This window comes from Neopsephotus bourkii, unplaced genomic scaffold (genome assembly GCF_033783945.1).
Source record: "Neopsephotus bourkii isolate Nb327-2 ecotype Australia unplaced genomic scaffold, CSIRO-AGI_Nbou_v1 NB_909, whole genome shotgun sequence".
NCBI lineage: Eukaryota > Metazoa > Chordata > Aves > Psittaciformes > Psittacidae > Neopsephotus > Neopsephotus bourkii.
Genome location: NW_026901403.1, coordinates 321,389 through 346,406, shown reverse-complemented (window position 1 = coordinate 346,406; position 25,018 = coordinate 321,389). Strand labels below are relative to the sequence as shown.

Sequence of the window (25,018 nt, the reverse complement as noted above, 5' to 3'; positions counted from 1 at the left end):
TCACTTTTTACTCAGCTCAGCTCGTTTCCGATTAATTCTGCTACAAGCCACAGTTACCAGCTCGGCTGCAGGGCTAGGAAGCATAGACCAGAAGTAGGATAGTTTTTACTTCCAACTATTTTGTCCTATGCCCAAACCCTAAGAGTCTGAAGACACCACTGGAACAAATCTTGGCTAGTTTGGGGTATACTAAATCCTTTAGCACAGCAGAAAAGCAACAACAGAACTAACAGACACCTTGTGTTGTTCAAAGCCAACAGCACCAAGGCCACAACCTACACCAGGCCTCCTCAATCAGACTGCAGTACGGGTTGATGCCTGTCCCACTCTGGTTGGCTTCCTGCTCTCCAAGCCTCAGGATGTTCTCCAGTCCGTTCAAGGCCACCTGCACAATCTTGGAGTCCATGACAGTCAGCAGGTCACAAAGAGGCTTGATACAACCCAAGTTTACCAAGTATCTGAAGAGAGAGCACGGGAACACACACTGCTCAGGATGTGGAATTCAATCTGTCATTGGGTTTGGACATTTAGCCTGCTCTGAGCTCTCTGGAGAGGGAGGGGGAAGCAGACTGGATTTGCTTCTCCTGATGCAGAAGGAAGCTGCAATTCCCAGCTCAGGGCAGGATCCAGATCCAGCTCTGCCCCAGGTACCCTCCCAGAGGTTCTCCACATCACCCCCTTGGCCTTGTCTCACCGGTCCCACAAAGATAAAGCTTCCATACACTGACAGCTGTCCCCCAGGAGGAGCCACAGGGAATACCTGATCTGCTCAGGGGTTCCTCCTGACGTCGCGCTGGTGATAGCCCACGCTGCCTCCTTCCTCGTGCGGAATTCTGCTTTCTGCAAGATCTCTATCAGGACTGGGAAGATGTTTGCACCTATGACTGCCTGGGGAGAGAGCAGCGAGAAGGGCTTGAGTTGGCAACGTGAGAGAAACCTCCACCTCCATTTGTCAATGCAAAAGAGCTTTCCAAGCTGTGCTCTTCAGCAATTCCTCAGCCAAATCCTATTACCACAAGACAGTCGGTCCCACAACCAGCCCACAGCAGACAACCCCTATTACTGCAGCAGTATTGTAGCAGCGCTCCCATCACTCATCTGCCTTTATGTAGGGCATGAAAAGGATAAATTACAACTCAACAAGATCCAGCTTTTCAGAGGGGTACCTCTAACAGAGCAGGGAGATGCAGGGGCTGAATCTGCTCCTGCTCCAATGATCCAACCTGTGGCACTCATTTCAGGCCAGTCTTTGTTGGAACCATTAAAAGCTTTTCTTAGCTCTGTTGGCAGAAAGCAAAGACAGGAGACTACAGCTCTCAACCTGCTTCAGACCCTCCTATGTCATCACTGCTCTGAAGTCAGCTACAGCACCCACTACCTGGATCCTAAGCACACAAGAAGTGTGAAGGGTGCTCTGATGGGCTTTGACATGAACTGAGGTTCAGGCACACGCTTCCCATTCTCACTGGGCTGAAGCAGCAAGACAAGATACACACATTAAGAGCTCCACCAGTTGCCGACACACTCCCGAGTCAATAACTGCTTGGATTTTCTCATTGGGACCATCTGATAGGTAGGAAAGAGCCCAGCAGGCATCTGCCAGCAGGTCAGAGTCACTGTTGAACAACAACCGGACAACACTGGCAGGCAGGGAGACACCTACAACAACAGCCACCACCCCAGGTTAGTCACACTGTGGCCAGGACCACCACGTTTGCATGCAAAGCACCACGTGCTTGTGCTGACCAGCAAGATAACAAGGCTTGGATGTCCACTGTTTCCTCTCCTAGAGTCAGCAGCTTCCTTGTTAGTTCACACAGCTTATCATCAGGGTCTGAAGTTACTTCAGCAGTGTTATTGCTAAAGTGAAATTACATCCCTTCCTCTAGGACCAAGTCTGGACTCCTGGGATAAGCGCTACCGTGCAGGCTACCATTTGGAAGCTCCTTACACATCTTGTGGAAGAGCACTGCTCAAGTTCTTATTCCTGATAACCCCAAATAGCTCTGTATTCAGAGCAGCAACCACCAACAGCTCCACCTCTGAGTACTTTGATCATTTCTAAGTGATTTTATATGACACTCCATTGAGATTTCATCCCAAGGTGAGAGATGGAATCTGAACAGAGTGTCAGCTCTCAGGCTTTGAGGGTGAAAACATTGATCTGAATGGTTTTCTTCTACCAAAGAAGGATGAGACAGCTGAAAAGCCAGCAGACCCTTTTGTTAGTGCCAGCAGCACACCAGGAAAGGGGGAAAGCTCCCACCGCCCCAGGAGTCCTGTTTTGTAGCATTTAAAGGTCTCAGAATCAAGTTTTCAGTCACAATTTGAGTGAAGTCTCAACATTCCAGTGTGGATTAAAAAGGTTTAGGGAAGCCCACAGCATAGGCTGCCTCACAGGGAAACCCGTGCCTGCCCCTTCCTCGAGGGCTCCAGCTGATGGGCTGCCACCGGAGCTGGGCAGAAAATGAATGGGTACATAAGCACCTGCTGAGCAGCAGGATGAGTCTCAGCAGGGAGAACCTCACCCTCATCCCTCCCAGAGTGACTTAGAGAAGTCCAGCAGTCAAAAAGAATTGAGACAACCATGGACCCTGGGTGTCTCCCCATCCCCTCTCTGCCAACAAAGCATTTCCTCTCACCTTATCAAATTCAGGTGGTGGACTCTTTCCTCTGCACAAGTTTGACAAGGCCCAGACAGCATTTCGTCTCATTGTCAACCTGGTGGACTTCGTAAGGAGCCTAAAGAGACAAGTACAGGAATTATCATCCTTCATGTGGAAGCCAGCAAGGGAATCAAGAGGAAAAGAACCAGTGTGATTTTAAGGAAGTCGAACCATCAGCAACTGGATTGGCAAGTATTCATGGCTACTCACATTAATAAGGGAGGAAGAATAGCGCAGTTAAGGACATAATCTCTACACAGAGAGCTGTCTCCAGCAATGTTCCCCAATGCCCAGACAGCCTGAAAGGAAACAGCAACAGTTTTAGGATTCACACAGTTTCTGAACAGAGCAAGAAGAGGGCAGTGTGCTACGAAAGCATTTCCCTGTAATTCCAGGCAAGCTGGAACTGAAGCCAGTTCTTAGACACTGGCCACGCAGCTTTAACACCACATTTTCATCACAGGCAACCCCACTGTGGTTCTCTCCCTAACCCCAAAGTAAGAAGTGAACCTTACCTGTTCTTGAACATCCTCAAAGTCAGAGTTTAGCAGCTCTATGAATATAGGAACTGCCCCAGCTTCAATTACTATTTTTGTTTGTTGGGAAGTTCCTGATGCAATATTCTCATATGGCTCAACTATGGTATTTTTGCCAGCATTCTTCCAAGAATTCAATTCAGAGCCATTTATTTCATTTCTTGCCTAAGCATTACAGGCTCCCTTTGCCTTCTCCCATCCATCACAGAGCCTGCACCTTTCAGGTTCAAGACACCACTCTTCCCTGATAGCCCCTGTGGGTTCGGGTTGCTGAGCTGTGAAGGTTCCACAGCTCCCTGCCACGATGATTCCCCAGCAGCATCTCCTTTACCTGTAGCGTGCAGTTCTCACTCCTCTTCAGGAATCCCACAAATCTGTCCACCACTCCTTGAGTGTTTATCACTTCATCTATTGGACGATTCGGCTCTGGAACAGCAGAACAGTGTCAAAAGAGCACACAGGTCTACCAGGGGATGAGCTGTCACTGAATGATCCCAACCTGTACCAAACCCAGCAGGACAACTCTCCACAATCACTTTCTGTGTAATTCATACAACCAGAAATCATTACAATGTACCAAATTCCAGCTTTCTTCCCCCCAGGCTCCAGGTGAGTAAACTGGTGAGTAAACTGGTGTAAGTGTGGGGGATCCCGAGTGCAAGTGGTTTGTGTTTGTGTGACTGAGACGTAGCGTAGCTACGAAGCGAGTGCGGAGTCCCGATCCGCAGTTCCGTGTCCTCCGCGAGGAGAGCGGGCGGGGACGGACAAAGTGTCTTCTGTGTTGTGTCTAAATGTTTGTGTGCGAATATGTCTGTGGTTAGTGTTAAAGATTACAGTGCTTAAGCGGTGGGGGAGCAGTAGACAAGAGTAAACTGTTGCTGTTGGGGGTGTGCGTTAAGAAGAGTTCCCTCTGCGCCCCAGTGGCTGTATAACAGAAGTATAGCCTCTAATGTCTATAATCCTACTCTTGAGACCTGAACTTTACACTCGGTACCAGAGGCTTGTAGCCTCACATATGGGTGCATAATAACTTTTGAATAGGGAACCTGCCCTGGACACTAGGACAGTGTAAATTTTGATGGAACCGAAACTGTGATCTAACAACAGGGGAGTTGATCTGCAGAGCCCAAAGGTATCATTTTACTGAACCCCCTGAGAATGTCATAAAATTCGTGTGTAGGTGCTCTCATATTTTTCAAGTGCATTTGCAGAGCACTGGGAAAGAGAAGCTGCAGAGATTTGTAAAAGATTGTTTGAAATGGGAGCCGGTCAAAACAAGGGAATTCTGAAGAAAAGCCCATTGGGTTACATTTTGGCACACTGGAAAGAACTGGGAGGGTCTTCTGGGGGCTCGGTAAACAAGAAAACATTGATAAAATATTGGAACCAATGGTGGCCTTTATATGCTTTGGAAGATCAGGAGAAATGGCCTAAAAATGGAACTCTGAATTATAATACATTGTTACAATGAATGTTGGTTTTGAGGTTGCCAGGAAAATGGGATTAAGTGCTGTATACAGATATGTTTTTCACTGTGGGAGATCACCCGGAGTGGCAGGCAGAATGTGAAATTAATATAGCTCTGCCAGATCCCTAATTCTGGCTCTGGAAAAGGACAAGGAAAAACTGGAAGCTAAGCTGGAGAGATGTTGTTCGGCCTGGGATATTGGGGAATGATGATTGAAAGTTATAAATAGGAAAATGATGTATCACATACCTCTGAGAGGAGCACCCTCTGTATCTGTCCTATCAGATATTGATAAGGAGGAGGAGATTGCTGTCACCTGCGACAAGCAGCACATTCACATTCAGAGTTAAGAAAGGGTTAAACTGGAAGTGCTGCTGCAGCGGCAGGCATCTGAAACCTCTGCAGAGCAGGGGGAGCAACTGTGAGGAAAAAAAAAGGAAACCAAGTGGAAAGGAGGGGAGCTCGCGCAGCTCCTGTGTTTGAGCACGGGATGGGTGCTGGGGCAGGTAAACAAGTGGGAACAGACATGTTGACAGACGGGACTGAGGGGTTGTTGAATAAATGTGGACAGAAGTGCTTTGAAACTGATGGAGGAGGAATGTCGGGCAAAGGTGGGGGAAGTGGATTCTTCTCCTATGGGACCAGATCGGTGTGTGTGTGCTGTGGGGAGTTTTGAACGTTGGAAGTGAGACTGCCCTGTGGGGAGAGAGTGCCATGGGGTGGCTCCGGTGGCTGAATTGGAACTAGGCTGACAAGGGACCTAGGGAATCCTCCCTAGCGGATCCACTGGTTACATTAAAACTATGGACTAGAGGAAATAAAGTGGAATTTTTAGTAGACACCAGGGCAACATATTCGGCTTCGAATAAGGCATTGATACCTGTAGGGGGAGACTATGTTACTGTAAAAGGGGCAACTGGCCAAAGTGAAAAGGCATATTTTTGTAAGCCACTGAAATATCAATTGGGAAAGCAATGGGACATTCATAAATTTTTATATATGCCTAATGCCCCAAAGGCTCTCCTGGGGAGAGATTTGTTGGAACAACTGGGGTCACTATTACCTTCAAAGAAGGCGAGATCACCTTGAAAGTAAAGGATCAACAATACATAGAAATGTTAAGCTTAGAACTGATCACACACCAGACAGAAGAGAAGGTTAGGGAAGATATATTTGATCAAGTATTCCCGGGAGTATGGGCTACAAACATAGCCGGGAAAGCCAGAAATGCACCCCTGATACAGATTAAGCTCAAGGAGGGAAAACAACCAGTCAGGATTAAACAATACCCTCTAAGAAAAGAAGATAGGGAGGGAATTTGTCCAACAGTTGAAAACTTTTTACAGTTAGGATTATTAAAAGAATGTCAATCTGATTTTAATACTCCTATCTTACCAGTCTGTAAGCCTGATGGATCATATCGGGTGGTACAGGACTTGAGAGCTGTCAACAAGATCACTGAAGATCTTTACCCAGTGGTAGCAAATCCATACACTTTACTGACTTGCTTAATTCCAGAACTAACTTGGTTTACTGTTTTAGATCTAAAAGATGCCTTCTTTTGCCTCCCTCTCCATGAAGCCAGTCAGAAAATTTTTGCATTTGAATGGGAAAACCCCAAAAGTGGACGCAAAACTCAGCTCACATGGACGGTGCTGCCTCAGGGATTTAAGAACAGTCCCACTTTGTTTGAAGAACAACTTGCCAAAGACTTGGAATCTTGGGAAGCCCCACCAGAGGAAGGAAAAGTATGTGGACGACATCCTAATTGCCACCCGGACAGAAGAAACTTGTGTGGCTTGGACGGTAAGCCTCTTAAATTTCTTGGGCCTCCAGGGATATCTCATACAATGTCTGCCGTACTGGAAGTAAAAGGTGGACACTGACTTTCTCCTCAGAGATTTCTGAAGTATCAATCCATCATGATAGAGCAGGATGATGTTGAGATTGTGGTAACTAACATTATCAATCCAGCCTCTTTCCTCAGTGGTAATGAAGGAGAACCTGTACACCATGATTGCCTGGAAACCATTGAGGCTGCATATTCTAGTCGCCCAGATTTGAGGGATACCCCTTTGGATAACACAGAAACCTGGTTCACGGGAGCAGTTATGTCATCAGCAGAAAACGATATGCTGGATATGCAGTTACCACCTGCAGAGAGGTAACAGAATCTGGACCTTTGCCTATAAACACTTCTGCACAGGAAGCGGAATTGATTGCTCTGACCAGAGCCCTGGAATTGAACTGTAAACATCTACACAGACTCCAAATATGCATTCGGAGTTGTACATGTGCATGGTGCTATTTGGAAGGAGAGAGGACTGTTAAATTCACAAGGGAAAAACATCAAACATGCACAGGAAGTATTGAGACTATTGAAAGCAGTCCAATTGCCTGAGAAGGTGGCAATTATGCACATCAAGGCACACCAGAAGGTGAGCTCTGAATTAGAAGAAGGAAATGAGCTGGCGGACAGAGAGGCAAAAGAAGCAGCAGAAGGTGAGGTACCAACTGAAGGAGCATTGATCCCTGATGGGAAAGTTTCCTTAGAAGGTAAGCCAAATTATAATAAGGAAGATCAAAAATTGATTGCAGATCCAAATGGAATATTCAGTGAAGAAGGGTGGGCCAGCACACCACAAGGAAGGGTAATTGTTCCCTTATCAATGTTATGGTCTTTAGTAAAGAATGAACATCAGAAAACACACTGGGGAGCCGAGACCTTACATAAACATTTAATAGGCAAGATTAGGGCTAGAAAGTTATATGCCACCATTCAACAGGTAACTAGCCAGTGTGATCTTTGCCTTAGGACAAATCCCAAAATTATACCCAAGCTCAAAATGGGTCAAACTGGAAAGGGTAATGGACCAGGACAGCAATGGCAGATCGATTTCACGGAACTGCCGAGAAAAGGGGGGTACAGATACTTGTTAGTATTAACAGACACCTTTTCAGGTTGGCCAGAAGCCTTTCCAACTAGGAGTGCAAAGGCACGAGAAGTGACCAAAATATTGTTACAGGAGATAATACCACGCTTTGGAGTTCCAGCCATAATATCTTCAGACAGAGGGCCACATTTTATTTCAAATGTGGTACAGCAAGTAAGCAAATATCTTGAAATTGATTGGCAACTTCATATCCCTTATCATCCACAATCAAGTGGACAAGTAGAAAAGATAAATCATTTAATCAAACAACAAATTGTGAAATTGGGCCAGGAGGCCAGGCTACCTTGGCCCCAGTCCCTTCCATTGGCCTTGTTGAGAATTCGAACTAAACCAAGAGCACGAGAAGGACTGAGTCCTTTCGAAATTTTATATGGAAGGCCATATGGGGTTCAACAGGGAATGTCTCCCCAAGCGGGAGAAGAAACCATGAACACCTATATAATAGAGTTAGGAAAGCAGCTTACTAGAATTGAAAAACATGTGGCTGGAACTCGAAGCAGAGGGTTGGACAGCTCGGTACACAATATACAGCCTGGAGATTATGTGTATGTAAAGTCTTTCAAACCTACAGGAGATGATGATCTCGAGCCAAGGTGGAAAGGGCCATTCCAGGTGTTGTTAACTACATTCACAGCTATCAAGATTAAGGAACAGAACACCTGGATTCATCATACTCGAGTTAAGAAAGCCCCGAAGACACCCTGGAGAGCGATCCAAACTGAAAATGAACTGAAACTAAAGCTAATTCGTAACAAGTAACACTGCAAATTGATAAGACTGTATTGATGATATTTTTAACCTTCTTGTTTAAAGCTTTAATACTTTTCTCTTGTTTGCAATTATAACCAGCGAGAGGTCGAAGAATGATGAAAATAATTACAGGATTAACTGTGATTCTAGGGGTCACACAAAGTCTTGACAAAATGTTACCACTATTAGGAACAGAGACAAATGTTTAGCTTACTTGGGCAAATAGAACTGGTGTTACTGATTTTTGTTTATCACTCACACAAGTAGGAAACCCATTCCAAACGTGTGTAATCGGAGTTCCTTATCTAAGTATGGATGGGTGAAGAATGATTCAGTCTTGAACCTTACAATAGTAACCAGAGTAGTTAAGAGAACTTCAGGCGATTGGACAGCTGCATCTGTTCAGACAAGAGGAATTATAAAAGGACTAAATCGTTCAACCATCCCAATTCAGGAACTCCGACTTCTGGGGTCTGACCAAAGTAATCAGAGCTGTATAACATTCAATTCTTGGTCAGATGAAACTCCAGAAACTAAAGTGACTAGTAGGAAAGATTGGTATCATAATGTTACCTCATATTGTCTTGGGTCTTCTCCTTCACTCCCATATGATGTTATCACCCCTAAGGCACTACCCCCAGGTTACTTCTTGATATGCGGAGACCGTGCATGGCCAGGAATACCCTCTAAGCCGCATGGGGGACCATGCTATTTAGGAAAATTGTCCTTGTTTGCAGCTTCCAAAAAACATATAATCAAAGCCCTACGAGAAGACCTTCATAGGAATAAAAGATCTGTTCACCAATTAGGCCCTAAATGTGACCCCACATTAAAGATTTGGGGCCATACAAAGCGATTCTTTGCTGCACTGCTTTTACCAAATGTAGCAGTTGGAAAAGCATTGGCAGATATTCACCGCCTCGCATGTTGGACAGCACAACAGCTGCTACAGATGTAGATAGTGTACGACACGCCTCCTTACAAAATAGGGCAGCTATAGACTTTCTCTTACTAGCCCATGGTCATGGATGCGAAGATTTTGAAGGTATGTGTTGTATGAACTTAACAGACCATTCAAAATCTATCTATGCCAAATTACAAGAGCTACAGGAAAACATGAAGAAATTGCAAGTTGATGGAGGGTTGGATGATTGGTTGAATGGATTTGGGATTACAGGGTGGACTAAGGAGGTAATCAAACAAGGGATTTGGATTCTGGCTGTAGTTCTTTTAGTCTTAATGACAATTCCATGCTTAATCCAATGTGTATCGAATATGTTTCGCAAATCCATTGAAGGCACCTGGGTATCTCTTAAGTAAAAGAATTTACTTATGTTATAGAAAAGGGGGGAATTGAAACTGATGTGGCCTATTGTGTACAGGGGGGTTGTACAAGGGGGTTAGACAAAATGTACAGGGGGGTACTGCTTAAGTCATAGCTGGTTTAACGAGCTCAGCAGATGTCTTATCAGGCAGTACCAGGACAGAGCCTCCTAATGAGGAGAATAGGGGGGGTTGTACAAGGAGTACTGCTTAAGTCATAGCTGGCTTGACAAGCTCAGCAGATGCCTTATCAGGCAGTACTAAGATAAAGCTTCCTAACAAAGGGAATAGCTCATTAAACCAGTTGGACATAGACCAGACCCATCCAGCTCCTAAAGAGCATGCGAGAGGACCAGAGGTAAAAAGTTCAAGCCTGAGGAAGACTCGTTTACTTCATCTTGAAGACCCCTACCCACAAGAGGAAGACTACTTACTTCATCTGAAGACCCCTGCCCAAGACCAGCAGGAGGCACTGCGCATGCGTGGAGCGCCTTTTAGCTCATTATAATACGGAGCGGGGATAGAATATGAATATGTATCGGCGTATTGTGCGACCTAATACCTATGTATGACTTTACAGGATAAATGTAAAAGGAAAACGGCACTGAGGCACGCATGCCTTTTGGAGGACCAATCCCCCGTGCGTCTTCAGCTGAATAAAGCATACCTACTTTACAACTTTAACCAAGTTGTGGAGTCTATTCTGCTATCACTTCTCCTCACTGAGCTCACCACGTACACACAGCAAAAAGCCAAGAGGACTCCCAAGTGAACTGTGGCCTTGATGCTATAACAACGGTACCAGACCTTGCAGAGAGCAGGGCTGCACATCATGTACAGGCCAGGTTGTCCCACCAGGTACTGCCAGGGCTCAGTACCTGACCTACCTATTTTGCTGGTTCCCACCTGCCTCACGCAGCCCTTCTTGGTGACTGTAAAGGTGCCTCCCAGTCAGGGAAGTGACACTCTACTATTTGGCACAGGGAAAAGGCAAGCAGGGCCAAGCAGAAACCAGAGGACAGAGGGATATCAACTCCCCAGCTGCATCCAGCTCTAATCCACTGCTCTGCCCATGTCAACTCCTTCTTGCCTCTCTCCAGACTCTTCCTTTCTCCCATTTACAGTCACTTGCTTAACGTCCATGCCTTTCTCAGGACAGGAGCAATCACGATACACAACATCAGAGCGCAAATCAACCCCAAGACCAACTTCCTCTCCTCCAGAACTCTGCTGGCCACCAATATCTGCTTCCACCCAACTGCTGAGGGCAGGTGGAGGAAGTGCCCTGTGAAGGTTTGCAGTGCTGTCTCCTTCCCCTCCTCTTTCCAGCTTCAGGCACTCCTCAGCCACGTTGCTTACAGAAAGCTTCAGTCTTACTTATCAACTGCCTCCAGCCCTTCTGGAGCTCCTGCAAGGTCAGCTGGAGATGCTTCAGATGCTGGGTGGGGAGCCCCTGGGGAGCTGCCATGGCATTACTGCCAAACCCTGCCAGTGCCATGCCTTGCCAGCCAGTTGGGTGGACTCTTTCCCAAATGGGAAGACTACCACCTCTTGTAAGGGGACAGGGAGAAAGGGGGTGAACCCTGGTGACAGGACTTCTGTGGTCACCGCAGAACCTGCCAGAGCCTCCTCCTCAACTATCTCCTGCTCCTACAACCAGGATGGCAGCAGCACCTGAAGTGGCAGCTTTCCAGACAGAGTGGGAGGGTGACCTCACACATGATGCGATGGGAATGAATCCTGGTCTGTTTTTGCAAAAAAGGAAGCAGAGCATTTTACAAGAAGGAAGTGGAGCAGGACTAGAGGGGCCCTGCCTCCAGCTATGTGCAGGACAGGGACTCCCTGATTCCCATCCATGAGCTGATCCATTGATTGGAGAGGCCAGGAGTGCTCAGCCGGACCCACTCACCCTTTAATAGCCCCATATGGCCAGCACGAAAACCTAACAGAGAGTGGAGACTAACAGTAGAGTATTGTGGCCTGAATGAAGTCACACCACCATTGAGTGCTGCCGTACCGGACATACTAGAACTTCAGTATGAACTGGAGTCAAAGGCAGCCAAGTGGCATGCCACAGCTGATATTGCCAATGCATTTTTCTCAGTTTCTTTGGCAGCAGAGTGCAGGCCACAGTTTGCTTTTACTTGCAGGGGCATTCAGTACACTTGGAACCAACTGCCCCAGGGGTGGAAACACAGCCCTACCATCTGCCATGGACTGATCCAGACTGCACTGGAACAGGAGCAAGCTCCAGAACACCTGCAATACATTGATGACATTATTGTGTGGGGTGATACAGTGGAAGAAGTCTTTGAGAAAGGGAGGAAAATAATCCAAATCCTGCTGAAAGCTGTTTTGCCAGAAAACGGAGTAAGGTCAAGGGACCTGCACAGGAGATTCAGTTTGGGGGAATAAAATGGCGCGGCGACTCCTGCAGCACCAGGCCATGGGCTCAATGCTGCCGCCATCACAAAGCCATGGTGGTCGCTGTGGATTTGCCCATTGTGACAGGGACCCCCGGTGAGCGTGGGCTATTGAAGGAGCCAGAGCCCTGCAGTAACCAGTGCAGAGGAGAGCCCTCCCTCGGGAGGCTGCATCTCCCGTGGCTGCCCTGTGCATCCAGGTCCGTGTTCTTTGACTTTGCAATGCTGTTTTGGTGTTGGCTTGAAACACATCGTGAGTGCGTGCTGTGAAGGGAGGAGAAGCTGTCAGGAGATGTGCTGGTGCCATCCCAGCTGTAGGAGCGCGCATGGGTGAGGAGGAGGCACTGGGCTTGTTCATGTGCTTGGAGCTCAGCTCTGCCTGCAGAGGCGCTGGGGGCAAAGCAGGCAGGAGCCTTCTGCGTGCAGGAGCTGCTGGCTCCTTCCTCTTGGGCATGACATCAGGTTTGGAGGGTGTGCATGGACGGTGCTGCAGGAACCCGGTTGTTGTGTGCTCTGGAGGCTGCTTCTTACTTAGGCGTGCTCTGCTTGGGCTCACGCAGTTTAGACACAAGTGACCAACTGCCCAGAAAGCCTTGGCTTTAACCTAGACATGGCACAGTGCCTGAGATTAGACGACACGAATTCCCCTCACCACCAGGGTGTGAGATGAAGGCACCCTGCTGTTCAGATCCGCTGCACTCTGTCGGTTCCCAGTTGCTGCAGATTCTCTTGGGAGTTCACTGGGACAGGAGCTGGTTTGCCTGAGGACTGCAGTCAAAGCTCTTCAGAGGCAGGAGCAGCTGTTACCTGTATTGAGGCTCCTGGGTGCATTTAAAGACACGGCAGACTGGCTGCAGGGGTATTTGAGAGCAGGCACACTGCTACGGGAGGAGATTGTGCTGCTTTATCTGAAGAGCATCAGGCTTTAAAAGAAACCCCTCCACTTATCCATGGCTCTCACCATCTGTGTGCACTTGATGCAAGAAAATGAACGGATTTCTAGTGTCCAGGAGAGTGTCATAAGCGGAGGGCAGCTATCCTCAGTACCCTTAGCAACATCCAAAAGCAAGCAAACCCCATGAATTAAAACATGAATGACTTTGAATTGCTTACTATTTCATGGCAATGAAGGCTGTTGAGTTTGGTTCTCCTAGGGGTGGCCAAACACGACGACAGGTTAGTGTGTCACTGGCAGCTTTTGCAGACCATTGCCCCCAGCTGTACTAAAGGGGGCTCTCTTGTCCAGGACATGGATTCTGTTTCACTTTGCTGCTCCTGCATTCTGTACCCTGGCTGGAATGTACCCCTGACTCCGAATTTATGGGCCCGGTGCCTTACTACTGGCAGAGCTGAGGATGTCATAAAAGGCCATTCAAAACCCTTTCCCAGCAGACAAATCCCTGCCTGTAGACCTGAAGAGGTCCCAATTGCCTTTTGTTATGAGCTTGACCTTGTGCTCCATTTCTTGTTGAAATGCAGGGGAAGGGAGAATTTGTGGTGCTCAGGGGTGCAGGGATGAAATTTGCACATCACTTCCCTAAAGTATTCCGAGCTGAGTGGAACAGTGTTCTGTTTGCCTGGGAAGAGCAAGGCCCTCGAGTTTCCCCTGGAGCTTTCTGCCAGTGGCTCCCGGTAGGACCATCCTTGCCGGCTGTGATGCAGAGCACATCTGTCACATCTTGCCTGGTCCGCACTGGACCAATGTCCTGTTTAGTTTGTTCAAAGGCTTCATTGAAGGCTCCATCTGAAACCGTTCTCTGGTCACTTGGCAGAGAGGGCTTACAACAGACTGATTTTGGATGTGCACTCTCCAGAACCCCACAGCACCTGCAGACTTTGCTGGCATCCTGTTGATCCCCCTCGGGGGGCTCCAGTGACATCTGTCCTGTCATTACCACAGAACCATGGCAGTGTTTGGGTTGAAGGGACCTTAAAGCTCCTCCAGTTCTGTCTGCCCACAGTGGGGGCCAGGGCGTCCCTGTCCCCACGGGGCACACAAGAAGGGCTCCGTGTTTAACTCTGCTTTAATGGTTGACCAGAAGAGTTTGTGTGGGTGCCTTCTGTGACAGCACCGCTGCTGCCTTTGGAGCCGTGCCCCCCATGCCCCTCCTGTGCCCTCTCCCTGCTCCCCACGGACTCTGTGCCCAAGGCTGAAACCCAGGGGTCGGTCCCCGAGGCTCCGGGCTCCCTGCTCTTCTGCTGGAGCTGAGCAGAGCCCCCGGCCTTTGCTCGGCCCCCCCATGCCTTCGGTGCCGCCGGGCGCGCAGTAATGCTGCCAGAGGGCTCGGTCCGCGCCCGTGCCCACGGCAGCGCCGAGCCTCAGCCTCCGCGCCTGCGCACGCAGGGACTCGGGTTCGGGGCCCCGCCAGGCCCCTCCCCGGCGCGCTGAGCGTGCTCCAACGCCGGAGCCCGGACTACAGCTCCCGGCGTGCCCCGCGCGGGGGGAGCCGCGCGCTGATTGGCTGCGGCGGCGGTAGAGCTAGCAGAGGGAGGGTGAGCGGGCACGGCGCGGCGCGGGGCTGGGGGGGGCGCTGCAGAGCCCGGAGGGCGGGGCCGGACGCGGCGGGGGGCGGGGCCGGGCGGGGGGCGGGGCCGGAGCTGCCGGGCAGTACGGCGGTGGGAACGGACCCGCCCGGAACATCCCGGGGCCTTGTGGGGGAACTCGGGAGCCCTGAGCACAGCCCAGAGCCCTTGTGGGGCAGCTGGGAACAGCTTGGGAGCACCCGGGGTAGCTGGGAGTGACTGGGAACGTTTCTGGGGCAGCGGGGAGTAACCGGGAACCCCGTGTGAGCCTCTTGAGAGCCGGGGGGGGCTGCTGGGAACCACTGAGGGCAACCCAGAACCCTGCTGGGGGCAACTGGGAGTAACTGGGAATGTCTCAAGAGCCTCTGGTGGCAACTGGGGTTAACGGGGCACCCCTTGAGAGCCTTTGGGAGACCATGGGGACAACCGAGAACTCGAGAGGCCTGGTCAATCCTATGGAACACGCCTAATGCAGGTGCTGAGCCCTGCCTACCCCTGCTTGTGCCAGCCCCAAGTGGAGCCTCCTTTCCAGCCCAACCAGTTTGGAACTGGGCTGTTGAGGAGCTGGGCTGCCCAGGAGCACCGGTGTGACCAGCGCCGCTTCAGGCTTCTCCATAGCCAACATCCAACAAACTGGGGGTTAATGGGGTTCTTTATTCCCATCTTGCCCCAAGCAGGGAGCATTTCCTCAGCCCTGACCCTTTTGAACAGAATTTCTCTCTTTCCCAGCAAGTCTCCATTAAGTCAGTGGTAAATGCGGGCAGAGCTGCCTCTCTGCGTGCCTTGAACCAGGAACGGACCTGCTGCAGCACAGATGCTGAGGCCACGGGGCTCCTCCTGGCCTGGCCTTGCCTTATCCCAGCTTTATTCCCTTCCTTACCATGGAGCAAGACCCTGATCTGCTTGAGGCCATGGGGCACAGCCAATATCCCTGCACATGGGGACTCGGGCATCGCAATGACCACGGGGACCATAGGGATGGCTGATTCTGGAACACCCCATGTTCAGGTGTGCGAGGCCTCAGAACCCGTCATTGGAGGCAACAGAAGAGGACAACTGCCCCATGGAACACAAGCTACCGTGTGCAGGTCACCATGGGGGGCACCATGTGTATAGGCAATGCCCAGCACCAGCTTTCTGTCCTGGTCCCTTGTGTGTGGGAGCAGTGGCCGGATGTTTGCACTTTGGGAGCTGGTTTGTGGGATGCCTCAGAGCACTGCCCAAGAGGCAGCACACAGAGGGAGCTTTAGGTGGCAGAGCAAGGGTGTTTGGCCATGTTGGTGGTGCTCTTCTGGTGTCCCCCCACAGCCTTGTTGCTTGCGGGTGGGGACAGCAGAAAGTGGCTTGCTCCTCCTCATGCCCTCCTCATGCTTTCCAAGTGTTTGGGTGTTAAGAAAGGTTTTCTCCAGGCATTTGAACCCTTTTTTAAGGGAATCCTTGAAGTGAAAGTGGGTGATTAACCCCGCTGCATGTGGGCTTAGGGCTGTGGTTTCTCATGGCCTTTCTCCTTCCAGAAAGGCCAGGCTGGAGGAGGTCACTGGGCAACAGCCAGGACTGTCCAAGCTGTGATTTATCAGTGTTCAAATAGCCCTGCCTCTTGCTTCTGTCCCAACCTTGGCTGAAGTACCCCATGAGGCTCTAGTCACAGAGCAGCATCTCTATTTCCAGCCCTGGCTGCCCTAATCTGAAAGCACGCCTCTACCTGTGGCATAGCCAGCTCCTTCCCAAGCTCACAGATGCCTCACGTCACCGGCTTGGGCCCGATCTGGCGGCTGCTCCAAGGGCCACGGAGAACCAGAGGGGAGTTATCCTTCTGCTCCTCTGCAGAGCTGATCCCGAGCTTCCCAGCACCTGCCCAAGCCCCTTCCCAACAGCACCAGGGTTTCCCTCCACTCCGACCCAGGAAAGGGTGATGGAGAGAGGGGCTGCCCCCAAAATAGCTACATAAGGTGCACATAAGGGCAAGGTGCAGGGGAGTGGTTTTGCCTTGCTCACCGTCCCATCTCACACTGGCTGGGCTGAAGGAGGTGGGAACAGGCCCCTCTGCAACCCAAGCTGTATATATACATAGACATATGAAATGTAATATGTATGTACATTAAACCCAGCACCCCATCCTGCAGCAGGGATGCAGAGACACGAAAGGAGACAACCCCTCCCCTGCACATTTGGTTTGCCTGTCCCTGCTAGTCCTCAGCAATCCAACGTGATGGGAGACCTGTAACCTTATCACAGCCCATAGGGGAGCTTAAAGAGATGAACTGCCAGAAGCACCACTACTGCTTGCGAGGCTGCAAGGAGAGGCTTCCCAGCATGGAGGGTTTGGGTTCCCCTTTCCAGTGGTTGTGAAGCAGGAACAGCTCCAGGACATGGTCGCACGTCCTGGTTCCTGTGTGTGGTGCTTGTTCTTGCTGTGCTGGTTTGTGTCTGTGGAACACCCTGACCTCGGCATCTCTGGGCTAAGGCTTCCACGATGCCATGAGTCCAGGAGGGGGTATTTAAGGAAATAAAAGCCCCAGACTTCTGCAGGCCTCTGTTGTTTGCAGGGGTTTTGTCCAAGCAGCAGGGCTAAAGACAGGGTGGGCTTGGGGATTTGGGCAGTCCCAGCGCAGGAGCACATAGCTGCTGCTGCTCGGCTCTGGGGAAGGATCCATCTCCTGGGTGTGTGATGGCAGAGCTGAGCTGCAGGCAGCAAGAATGGGAAGGGAGGAAGGAAGGGGAAAGAAAAGCAATCTACAGTCATCTTTCTCTTCCCTCTCAGCCTGCAGGGGTAGTGGCCCTGCAGCACCAGCGAGCACAGCCCATGCTGTGGGGTTGCTGACACCAGGACTCCCATCCTCAGATGGGAACAGCCACTGCCCTGCATGGAGCTCCCGGGCACCCCTGAGACCCAGTGACGTGCCCAGGGTGCCCCTGGCCAGTGCCTGCTGCTGGCCCCAGCCCTGCTGACGTGAGGCCGGGCTGACGCTGGGTCTATATCAGTCAGTGACAGGCAGGAAAGGAATGCGTGGAGGGAAGCCAAGTGCAGCTCCTCTCGGAGCTCCCGGCCGCCTCGCCTCGCCTCGCCTCGCCTCTTATGGAGAGGAGCAGGAGGGAAGAGGGACCAGGAGCAGCTCCCGTTATGGAGAAGCCCTGGGGAAGCCCTGGCTCCCACGGGCATGCAGTGGGGCCCTGCTAGGACACGGGGAGGGGAGAACATGCCTGGAACACGCCATGGGGACAGCCCGGAGACAGCTCGGAGCTGCCCTACCATGGTGGGACAGGAGGTTGTGTCCCCACCACGGCTGTCAGGGGAGGTTGGTTTCCCCTGGAGAGGCACTAATTCCCCCCCCCCGGGTTTAGGATCCCTGTGCATGAGCAGACAGACTTGTTGCACTAAAGCACGCAGAGATTTCAAACCAGCAGGAGCACAGGGAGGGCTGGCACCTTCACCTTCCTGCTGGAGAGGAGGAAAAGGAGGAAGAGCTCACAGCGGGTGCTGGTGGCTTGGCTGGGAACAGCCAGGCCATTAATCTGGGGTTTTCCATGCTCCTAATCCCCATTAGCACCGACCCTTGATGCTTGGGGTCAGCTAGCCTCTGCCAAGGCCCTTGTGGGTGCTCCAGGGGGGCCCCGTGCTGCTGGGTGCCCCGGGGGGCTGGGGCCAGTGCTGGTGCTTCAGCCTTTGCCTTTTGTGCGGATTCATTCCCCAATTCCCACGTTGTTTCCAAGACAAACGGAGTGGGTGGGAAATGGCTGTGGGGAGGGAGCAGCATTGGGCCAATGGCACTGCACTGGCAGTGAGGGGCAGGAGGGGTTTTTGGGCCTCAGCTGCAGGACAGTCTTGCCTCATAAGCAATAGAAAATGATGCTTTCAAGTACCATTCCCCATTATCCCTGTGCAGCCACAGGGAAAAGCCTAAAAATGTGAACCCTGGAGAGCCTAAAGAGTGAGTGGGAACCCCCAGGCACAGGGGTGAGGGCCTGGGGGCACCAGCAAGGATGAGCATCCAGCATCCAGTGTGCAAAGGCCCATCTCAACAGCTTGATGCTGCCACCACCAAATAGTGCTCAATTTCAGGAAGGATTTTGGGTCCTTGGAGACTTCGTGTGTCTTTGGCACAGGAGCAGGGTCCTGGTGCAGCGCAGGTCCACCTTGAACACCAAGTGAGGTTTCCCAGGGCCAGCTGGGCGCGATGCCCCTTTGCTGTAGTACGTGGTAAAAGCCTCTTTGTGCAAAGCTGCAGAGCATGAAGAGGTTCAGGACCTGAGCAGCTCAGCACAGTGACAGGTCAAGGCACGGCTGAACCCCCCCCAGATCAAGTGCAGGTCCCTGGGAACCTCCCCCTGGTGCCAGGGAAACAAGTGCTCCTCTTTCCCATCTGGTACTGCACTGGGCAAATATTTGCTTTGGGAAGTGCTGCCTTGCCCCGAGCCCTGCAGCCAAGGCCAGCGCTGGCAGGAGAGCTGCTCACACCAGGCAGCAAGGCGGAATCCTGCTCACATACAAACCACGCTCCTTATCGAAGGGAAGCAGTCAGCCTGGAGCTGGCCTTGAGCTCCAGGGATGCTCTGCAGGAACGTGGGAGCCTCCTCAGCGTGGGATGGGGAGGTGCTGCCACAGCCCATGGAGCTTGTGAGCTCTGGGGAGGGGACACTCTTCCTCCTTCATCCCCTCCTTGGCCACCTCCATGGCCAGGAAATCATCCAGGGAAGGCAGACATGAGGTCAGCAGCACCCTGGGGTGCTAGGAGCACAGGAGAGGCATGCAGGGTGCTCACGGGTACTGGGCGTCCATGCTGGGTTTGGACCTCCCAGAAACCCTAGGGGAAGGGCTGGAGACAGACCTGCAGAAGGAAGAGCACTGGGAAGCTGCCTGGAGACCAATCCCAGCCATTGCTGGTTTTCAACCCCTAGAAATTCACTTTTGGCTGGCAGAGGGCAGGTGGTGGGAACTGGGCATGGCTGGGCAGGAGCTCAGGGCAGGAGCCCCTGCAGCAGTGGTGGTTCTCGCTCTGCCCATGCTCCCCGGCCCTGGCCTCCGCAGTGCTGGGAGCTGGAGCAGCCCTGGGCGCCTGGGACACTGCCCTTTGTTTCAGAGAATAAAGTTAGTGCTGTTACTCAGCCCGTCGCTATTCCAGCAATTCCTGCCTCCACTCGCTCGGCAGCGGGAAACGTTCCTGCCTGGGGGCTGCCAAGCAAAACATGCACCAGAGGGATGCGAAGGGACGGGGGCTGGCAGCACCACGGTGCCTTCCCTGGGATGGGCATCTCCCCCTGCCTCTGAGGTGGTGCCTCTTTCGCATCCCGTAAGATCCTGCTCCCAGTGCGGGTCACTGAGTAACCCATCCTGGGATAGCAATAATCCATCCCTTCAGCATGATGGGTAACCTGTGGCTCCTCGGGTGACCAAACAGCAAGTGGTGGACATGGGGACAAGGTACGTCACCTCCAGCGTGTCCCAGCCAGAAAGCATTATCACTTATGGTGATGCCAGTGGGATTCCACGGCCCTGCCCTGTGGACAGGTTTGGTTTGGCAGCCTGGTTTTGCTGGGAAAGGATGAGGGAGCTGCCAGACTGGGGGGCTCCTGTGGCTCAGCACCTCCAGCCTGGTGGTGGCCATTCCTCTTTCATTTCTTGCTGCTGCCAGTGGAAAACTTGAAACTGAAACCCACCAGTGGGGGGAGGCACCAGCACCCTCCTCCTGCACCCATGTACAGGGGAGGCCCTGATGGAGGAATTTAGGTTCTACCAACCCCTGGCCTAGCCACCACCTCCTGCCCGTGCTGGACTGGGGCTCTATGACACATGGAGCAAATCCTGCTCCATCCTTCCTTTGGCACAGTGCTCTCCACTCCCACCTCAGAGCACAGCATCCTCCTGCCCCTTCTCTGTAGAACGCCCAAGAGCAGACCGTTGCCATGTTGCATAGCCCTAAACCCCACTGCAAAGCCTTGTGAGCACCAAACCAGCTTTAATCCAGCTGAGCAGAGCCCAAGCAGAAAGCCTGGGGCAGTGCACCCGCAGCTGGGGCTCCGTGCCACTATGCCTAACCCAGGAACAAAGGGAGGAATGTCCCTTCCCAGCTCTGGGGACATTAAACAAACCCCAAGAGCCCATTCTCTCTCTGTCAGCCCTGCAGCTCACCCGAGCTTTGATCTACAGCCCAGCACAGCAGATGGAATAACTCCCAGCGAGGGTTTTGAATCTGGTTCCTGCTGTTTGCTTCTGGCAAAGCTGCTGTGAGAACCCCAAAACACTCTGTCCATCCTTTTGAAGCCCTTCTGAAATGCATCATGGAGTTGTGCTTTCCCCTCCTCCCTTCCTTCTGAAAGCTCTTCAGTCCTTCCTACTTCTGGAAATGAACATTTGAGGTATGGCTGCTGAAGCACAGACCAGCCCAAAGCCTGGAAACAGCTTCAAGGTAAGCTCCAGGGCCACAACCCTTTGAGCTCCCATCACCTGCTGTGCTTCCAGCCAAGGATTCTAACACAAATTCCTACCTGCTGCCAACAGTTCCACCAGCGTGAAGCTGTATTCCCACTGAGGAAGAGCTGCCGAGGGCTCTGGGGAGAAAACCTCCTGTCTGCGGTGTCCATGGATCCTGCGATGCACAGGGAAACAGCCACGTTGTTTTCCTCCTGGCTTGTCAAAGCAGGATGAAACAAGTAAAAAGGTAACAGCCTCACTTAGCTTTGCCTGACACAAGGTTGGATGATCCTGGGCGAAGCACGGTATTCACACTCGCTGCAGCTGATGCTCTTTAGGAACCCAATTTAGCCTTGTAATTGCGTTATAACCCAAAGTTATTTTAACATTGCTCTCTCTCTCCGAGAGATAACCCCAAAGTTATATATATATATATATGTATGTATGTGTGTACATATATATGTATATACACACACACACATTTAACACTAAACAGCTGTGATATCCCAGACTGCACACAAAAGCCCACACTGCGAGAAAGCATCAGGACACAAAGGGGGCTGTGATCTTGAAAGACCTGAACAGCAGGGCATCATGAGGGGAATTTCTTACCTGCTGCCTTGCTGTGCTCCAGTCAGGCCTGCCCAAGCCACGGGGTCATTGGAATGAATACAAACAGCACCTCTGATAGCAAATAACCCATCCCTGCTGTGGCTTCAGTGCTGTGGTGGTGGTGCAGATGATGCTGCATTGCTGGGCTTGACCTCAGAGAGATAAGAAGGGGATTTTCTAGGCTCACCTCATCTTACCGTGCTTCGTGGGATGGAGCTGATGCTGGTGGCAGGGTCACCAGCACTGGGGACAGCAGGACCCACCCTCTCCAGCATGCACATGTACACGCCAGACAGACAAGTGGGGTGATGCTGGGGACCCACATCTCTCCTTGGGTGGGCTCGTTTGCTCCTGGGGTAGGACACAACTCACACGCGTGTGCAGCTGGAACGCTCCTCCCCTCTCCCAGGAAGGGAAAGGCTGGATTACCCCCCCCAGCCTGCATTCAGCATGCGGACACCCAGTCCTTACCCTGGCTGGGTACGGGTGCCAACCACCACGTGGGGGACAGGCACACGCTGCCTGCGCACAGCTCCAGCCCCTGCGGCACTGCCTGCGGAGGAGCCAGGCAGACGGGTGTCACAAAGCACCTCATCACCACCTCTTTCCAGCCCATGTCCTACGAGGGCACAACTGAAAGGTCTTCCCTTGATGTGACACACGGCGTGGGGACTCCCAGAACTGCTCGGTCCGGTTCAGGAGCGTGATGCTCCCCTGACACCCCCACCCTGCCAGCAGCACCCCACTGTGGGGCCCTCATCCTGCCCTGGCTGTGGCAGCAGGAGGGTCCCTGGGCCACTCCAGCCCTTCCCAACACCCATAACCTCATGCTGGCACTTCAGCTCTGCCTATGGCAACTTCTGCACCCCTTTATGACATGAACAACCAGCCCCAATGCTTCAAACACCTGAGCTCCCGTGTGACCTGAAGTCAGCCTCAGGGCAGCTCTGGGTGCCCAATGCCCTCTCCATCAATAGTGCAGCTTGAAATCATTCTCCAGTTCTCACACAGGTGCTCCTGCCTGAACTCACCTCTCCATCCTTCCTGATGGGTCTGCCCAGTGCATTCACATGCCTGTGCTGGGAAGCCCAGCTGCGGGCTCAGATCACTGGGGAGACCCTGGGGAGTGTCCAGCCATGCTGGCTGGAACCAGCACATCCGTCTCTCCTGCTGCCTCATCCCACAGCCAAGTCCTCCCTGGGAATGGCCCTGGGAGCACTGGCCCAGCCCAGCCGTGCATGGGTGATGGAGCTTGACCAGCTCCCAGCCGCTTGGCTGAGATCAGGCAGGATTCCATTTCCCTTGCCATAAGGCAGGAGGATCGAGGTTCCCAGGAGACCTCAGCGCTGTTTTCCTCATAGGCAGCTGTGCCACACCTGGACCACGCTGGTGAAGGTGGATTCAGACCCAAGTCCCGTTACAGGCATGCCCACAGCCTGGGACAGCCAATGCTCATTGCTCACCAAGGGATGTCCCAGGCTGGAATGCAGGAGCTCATCAGTGTCCACGCTCCCTTTGGAAGGCTGCAGGGAGGAGCTGGCAGCTCCCGAGGAGAAGGCTTTGTGCAAACAATTGATCTTTACCCCAAAGGCAAAGGCAGGCAGCTGCAGTGAGAGCAGAGAGAACCAAACCAAACCAAACCCAGCCCAGCCCCGGGGATGCCGCAGCCTCAGTGCAGCGCCTGCGGCCACAGAGCAGCCTGCCAGGCTCCCCGGTCCTGTGCAGGGGCTGAGGGAGCAGGGGGCACCCGCTCTAGAAGCAAGGAGGAAAGGGAATGATGCAGCAGGCAGCCACGGGGCTCATGCGAGCCTGAATTCCTCGGTGATGGGATAACGCCAGCGATCCTGGCTTTCCAAGGCTCAGGCAAGTGACAGCTCCAGTGGGACGAGCCTGGCTCCCTCCCACCCACAGGATGGCCAAGGAGCCTGGATCCTTTGCAGTGCCAGGGAGCAGAGCAGCTCCTTGCCTGCCCACAAACACCAGCACCCTTGCTATCAGCTATGAAGCATCAACTGCCCAGGGCAGAGGGACCCTCCAGCCCATCCTGGCAGCTCCTGGCCACCAGCTTTTGCACTTACCTTGTGCTGCATGGAGCTGCTGAGGCTGTTGCATGGGGAAGAGCAGTATGCCCTAGGAGGTGGATGCATTCCCTTTAGTCCAGTCAAGAATACACCATCCCTATTGCTGGGGCAGGATAGTGGGACAGAGCTCGAGGAGCACTTGTGGAGCCAGGTTTGAAGCTGTTTTCCCCCACTGCAGCCCCCTGATCTCCCACAAAAGCCCCGGCTATCTCTTTTATTCTTCCCAGCCCTAGCAGCAAAGAAAGAGGTGCTTGGTGATAAGAAGTTGCGTGGATGGCTCAGAGATGAGGCTTGGTTTTGGCACTGGATAAATCATGTTCATCCAGCTGGGAGCTACTGGGAAAAGAGAGATTAATCATAGAATCACCGACTCGTTTGGGTTGGAAAGGATCTTAAACCTCATCCGGCTCCAGCCCCTGCCACGGGCAGGGACCCCTTCCACTGGAGCAGCTTGCTCCAAGCCCCTGTGTCCAACCTGGCCTTGAGCACTGCCAGGGATGGGGCAGCCACAGCTTCTCTGGGCACCCTGTGCCAGCGCCTCAGCACCCTCACAGGGAAGAGCTTCTGCCTAAGAGCTCAGCTCAGTCTCCCCTCGGGCAGGTTCAAGCCATTCCCCTTGGCCTGTCCCTACAGGCCCTTGTCCAGCTTCCTTGTTGGCCTCTTGTGCTGCTGCCCCAGAGCTGGATCAGGGCTGCAGGAGGGCTCTCTCCAGAGCACAGCAGAGGGGCAGGATCCCCTCCCTGAGCTCCTGCTCACACTGTGGGGGTGCAGCCCAGGACATGGTGGGGGGGAGGAATCTGGGCCCAAGCACACAGTCATGGGCCATGGGGAGCTCCATCCTATGCTTGTGCTGGTCCCTGCACTCTCCTCACTCCCCTGCACAGCCCGGGATGGCCTTGGGCAGATGGGTTGAGGTTGGGCGTCAAGCAACCCGCCTGGATCAAACAAATCATCAACTAAATAACCACCAGGCAATTACTGCCATTAGCAATGCTGACCACCTTCAATTCCCTGGGCATTAATGAGAGGTGGAGGGCACCCGGCCCCTCCCAGGGTTAGGTCACCCATGACGTGGGATGGGGGCAGGGATGCTCTTACTCAGGTCTCCCTGCGCTCTCCATCACGGGCACCTACCGAGCATGAGCTGGAAGAGCAGCATCCAGCCCCAGATGGGTTCAAAGGCTCCTGCCTTTGGGAGGGCGCGTTTCAACACTCCTGAACTGCTTGTGGTAGGAGCAACCTCGATGCTGCAGAGGACGTTGGTGCTCCACAT

At 52.4% G+C, this 25,018-nt stretch overlaps 1 protein-coding gene across 1 annotated transcript; it reads right to left on the bottom strand.

The window, feature by feature from the left end:
• On the bottom strand, positions 1–25,018 carry LOC133214602 (importin subunit alpha-7-like). The gene is given in 12 exon segments (XM_061357633.1): positions 1–65; positions 280–458; positions 761–982; positions 1,467–1,635; positions 1,638–1,659; positions 2,643–2,742; positions 2,877–2,965; positions 3,182–3,325; positions 3,534–3,628; positions 22,136–22,217; positions 23,041–23,222; positions 24,880–25,018. Coding segments are annotated over 12 exon segments (1,488 nt in total).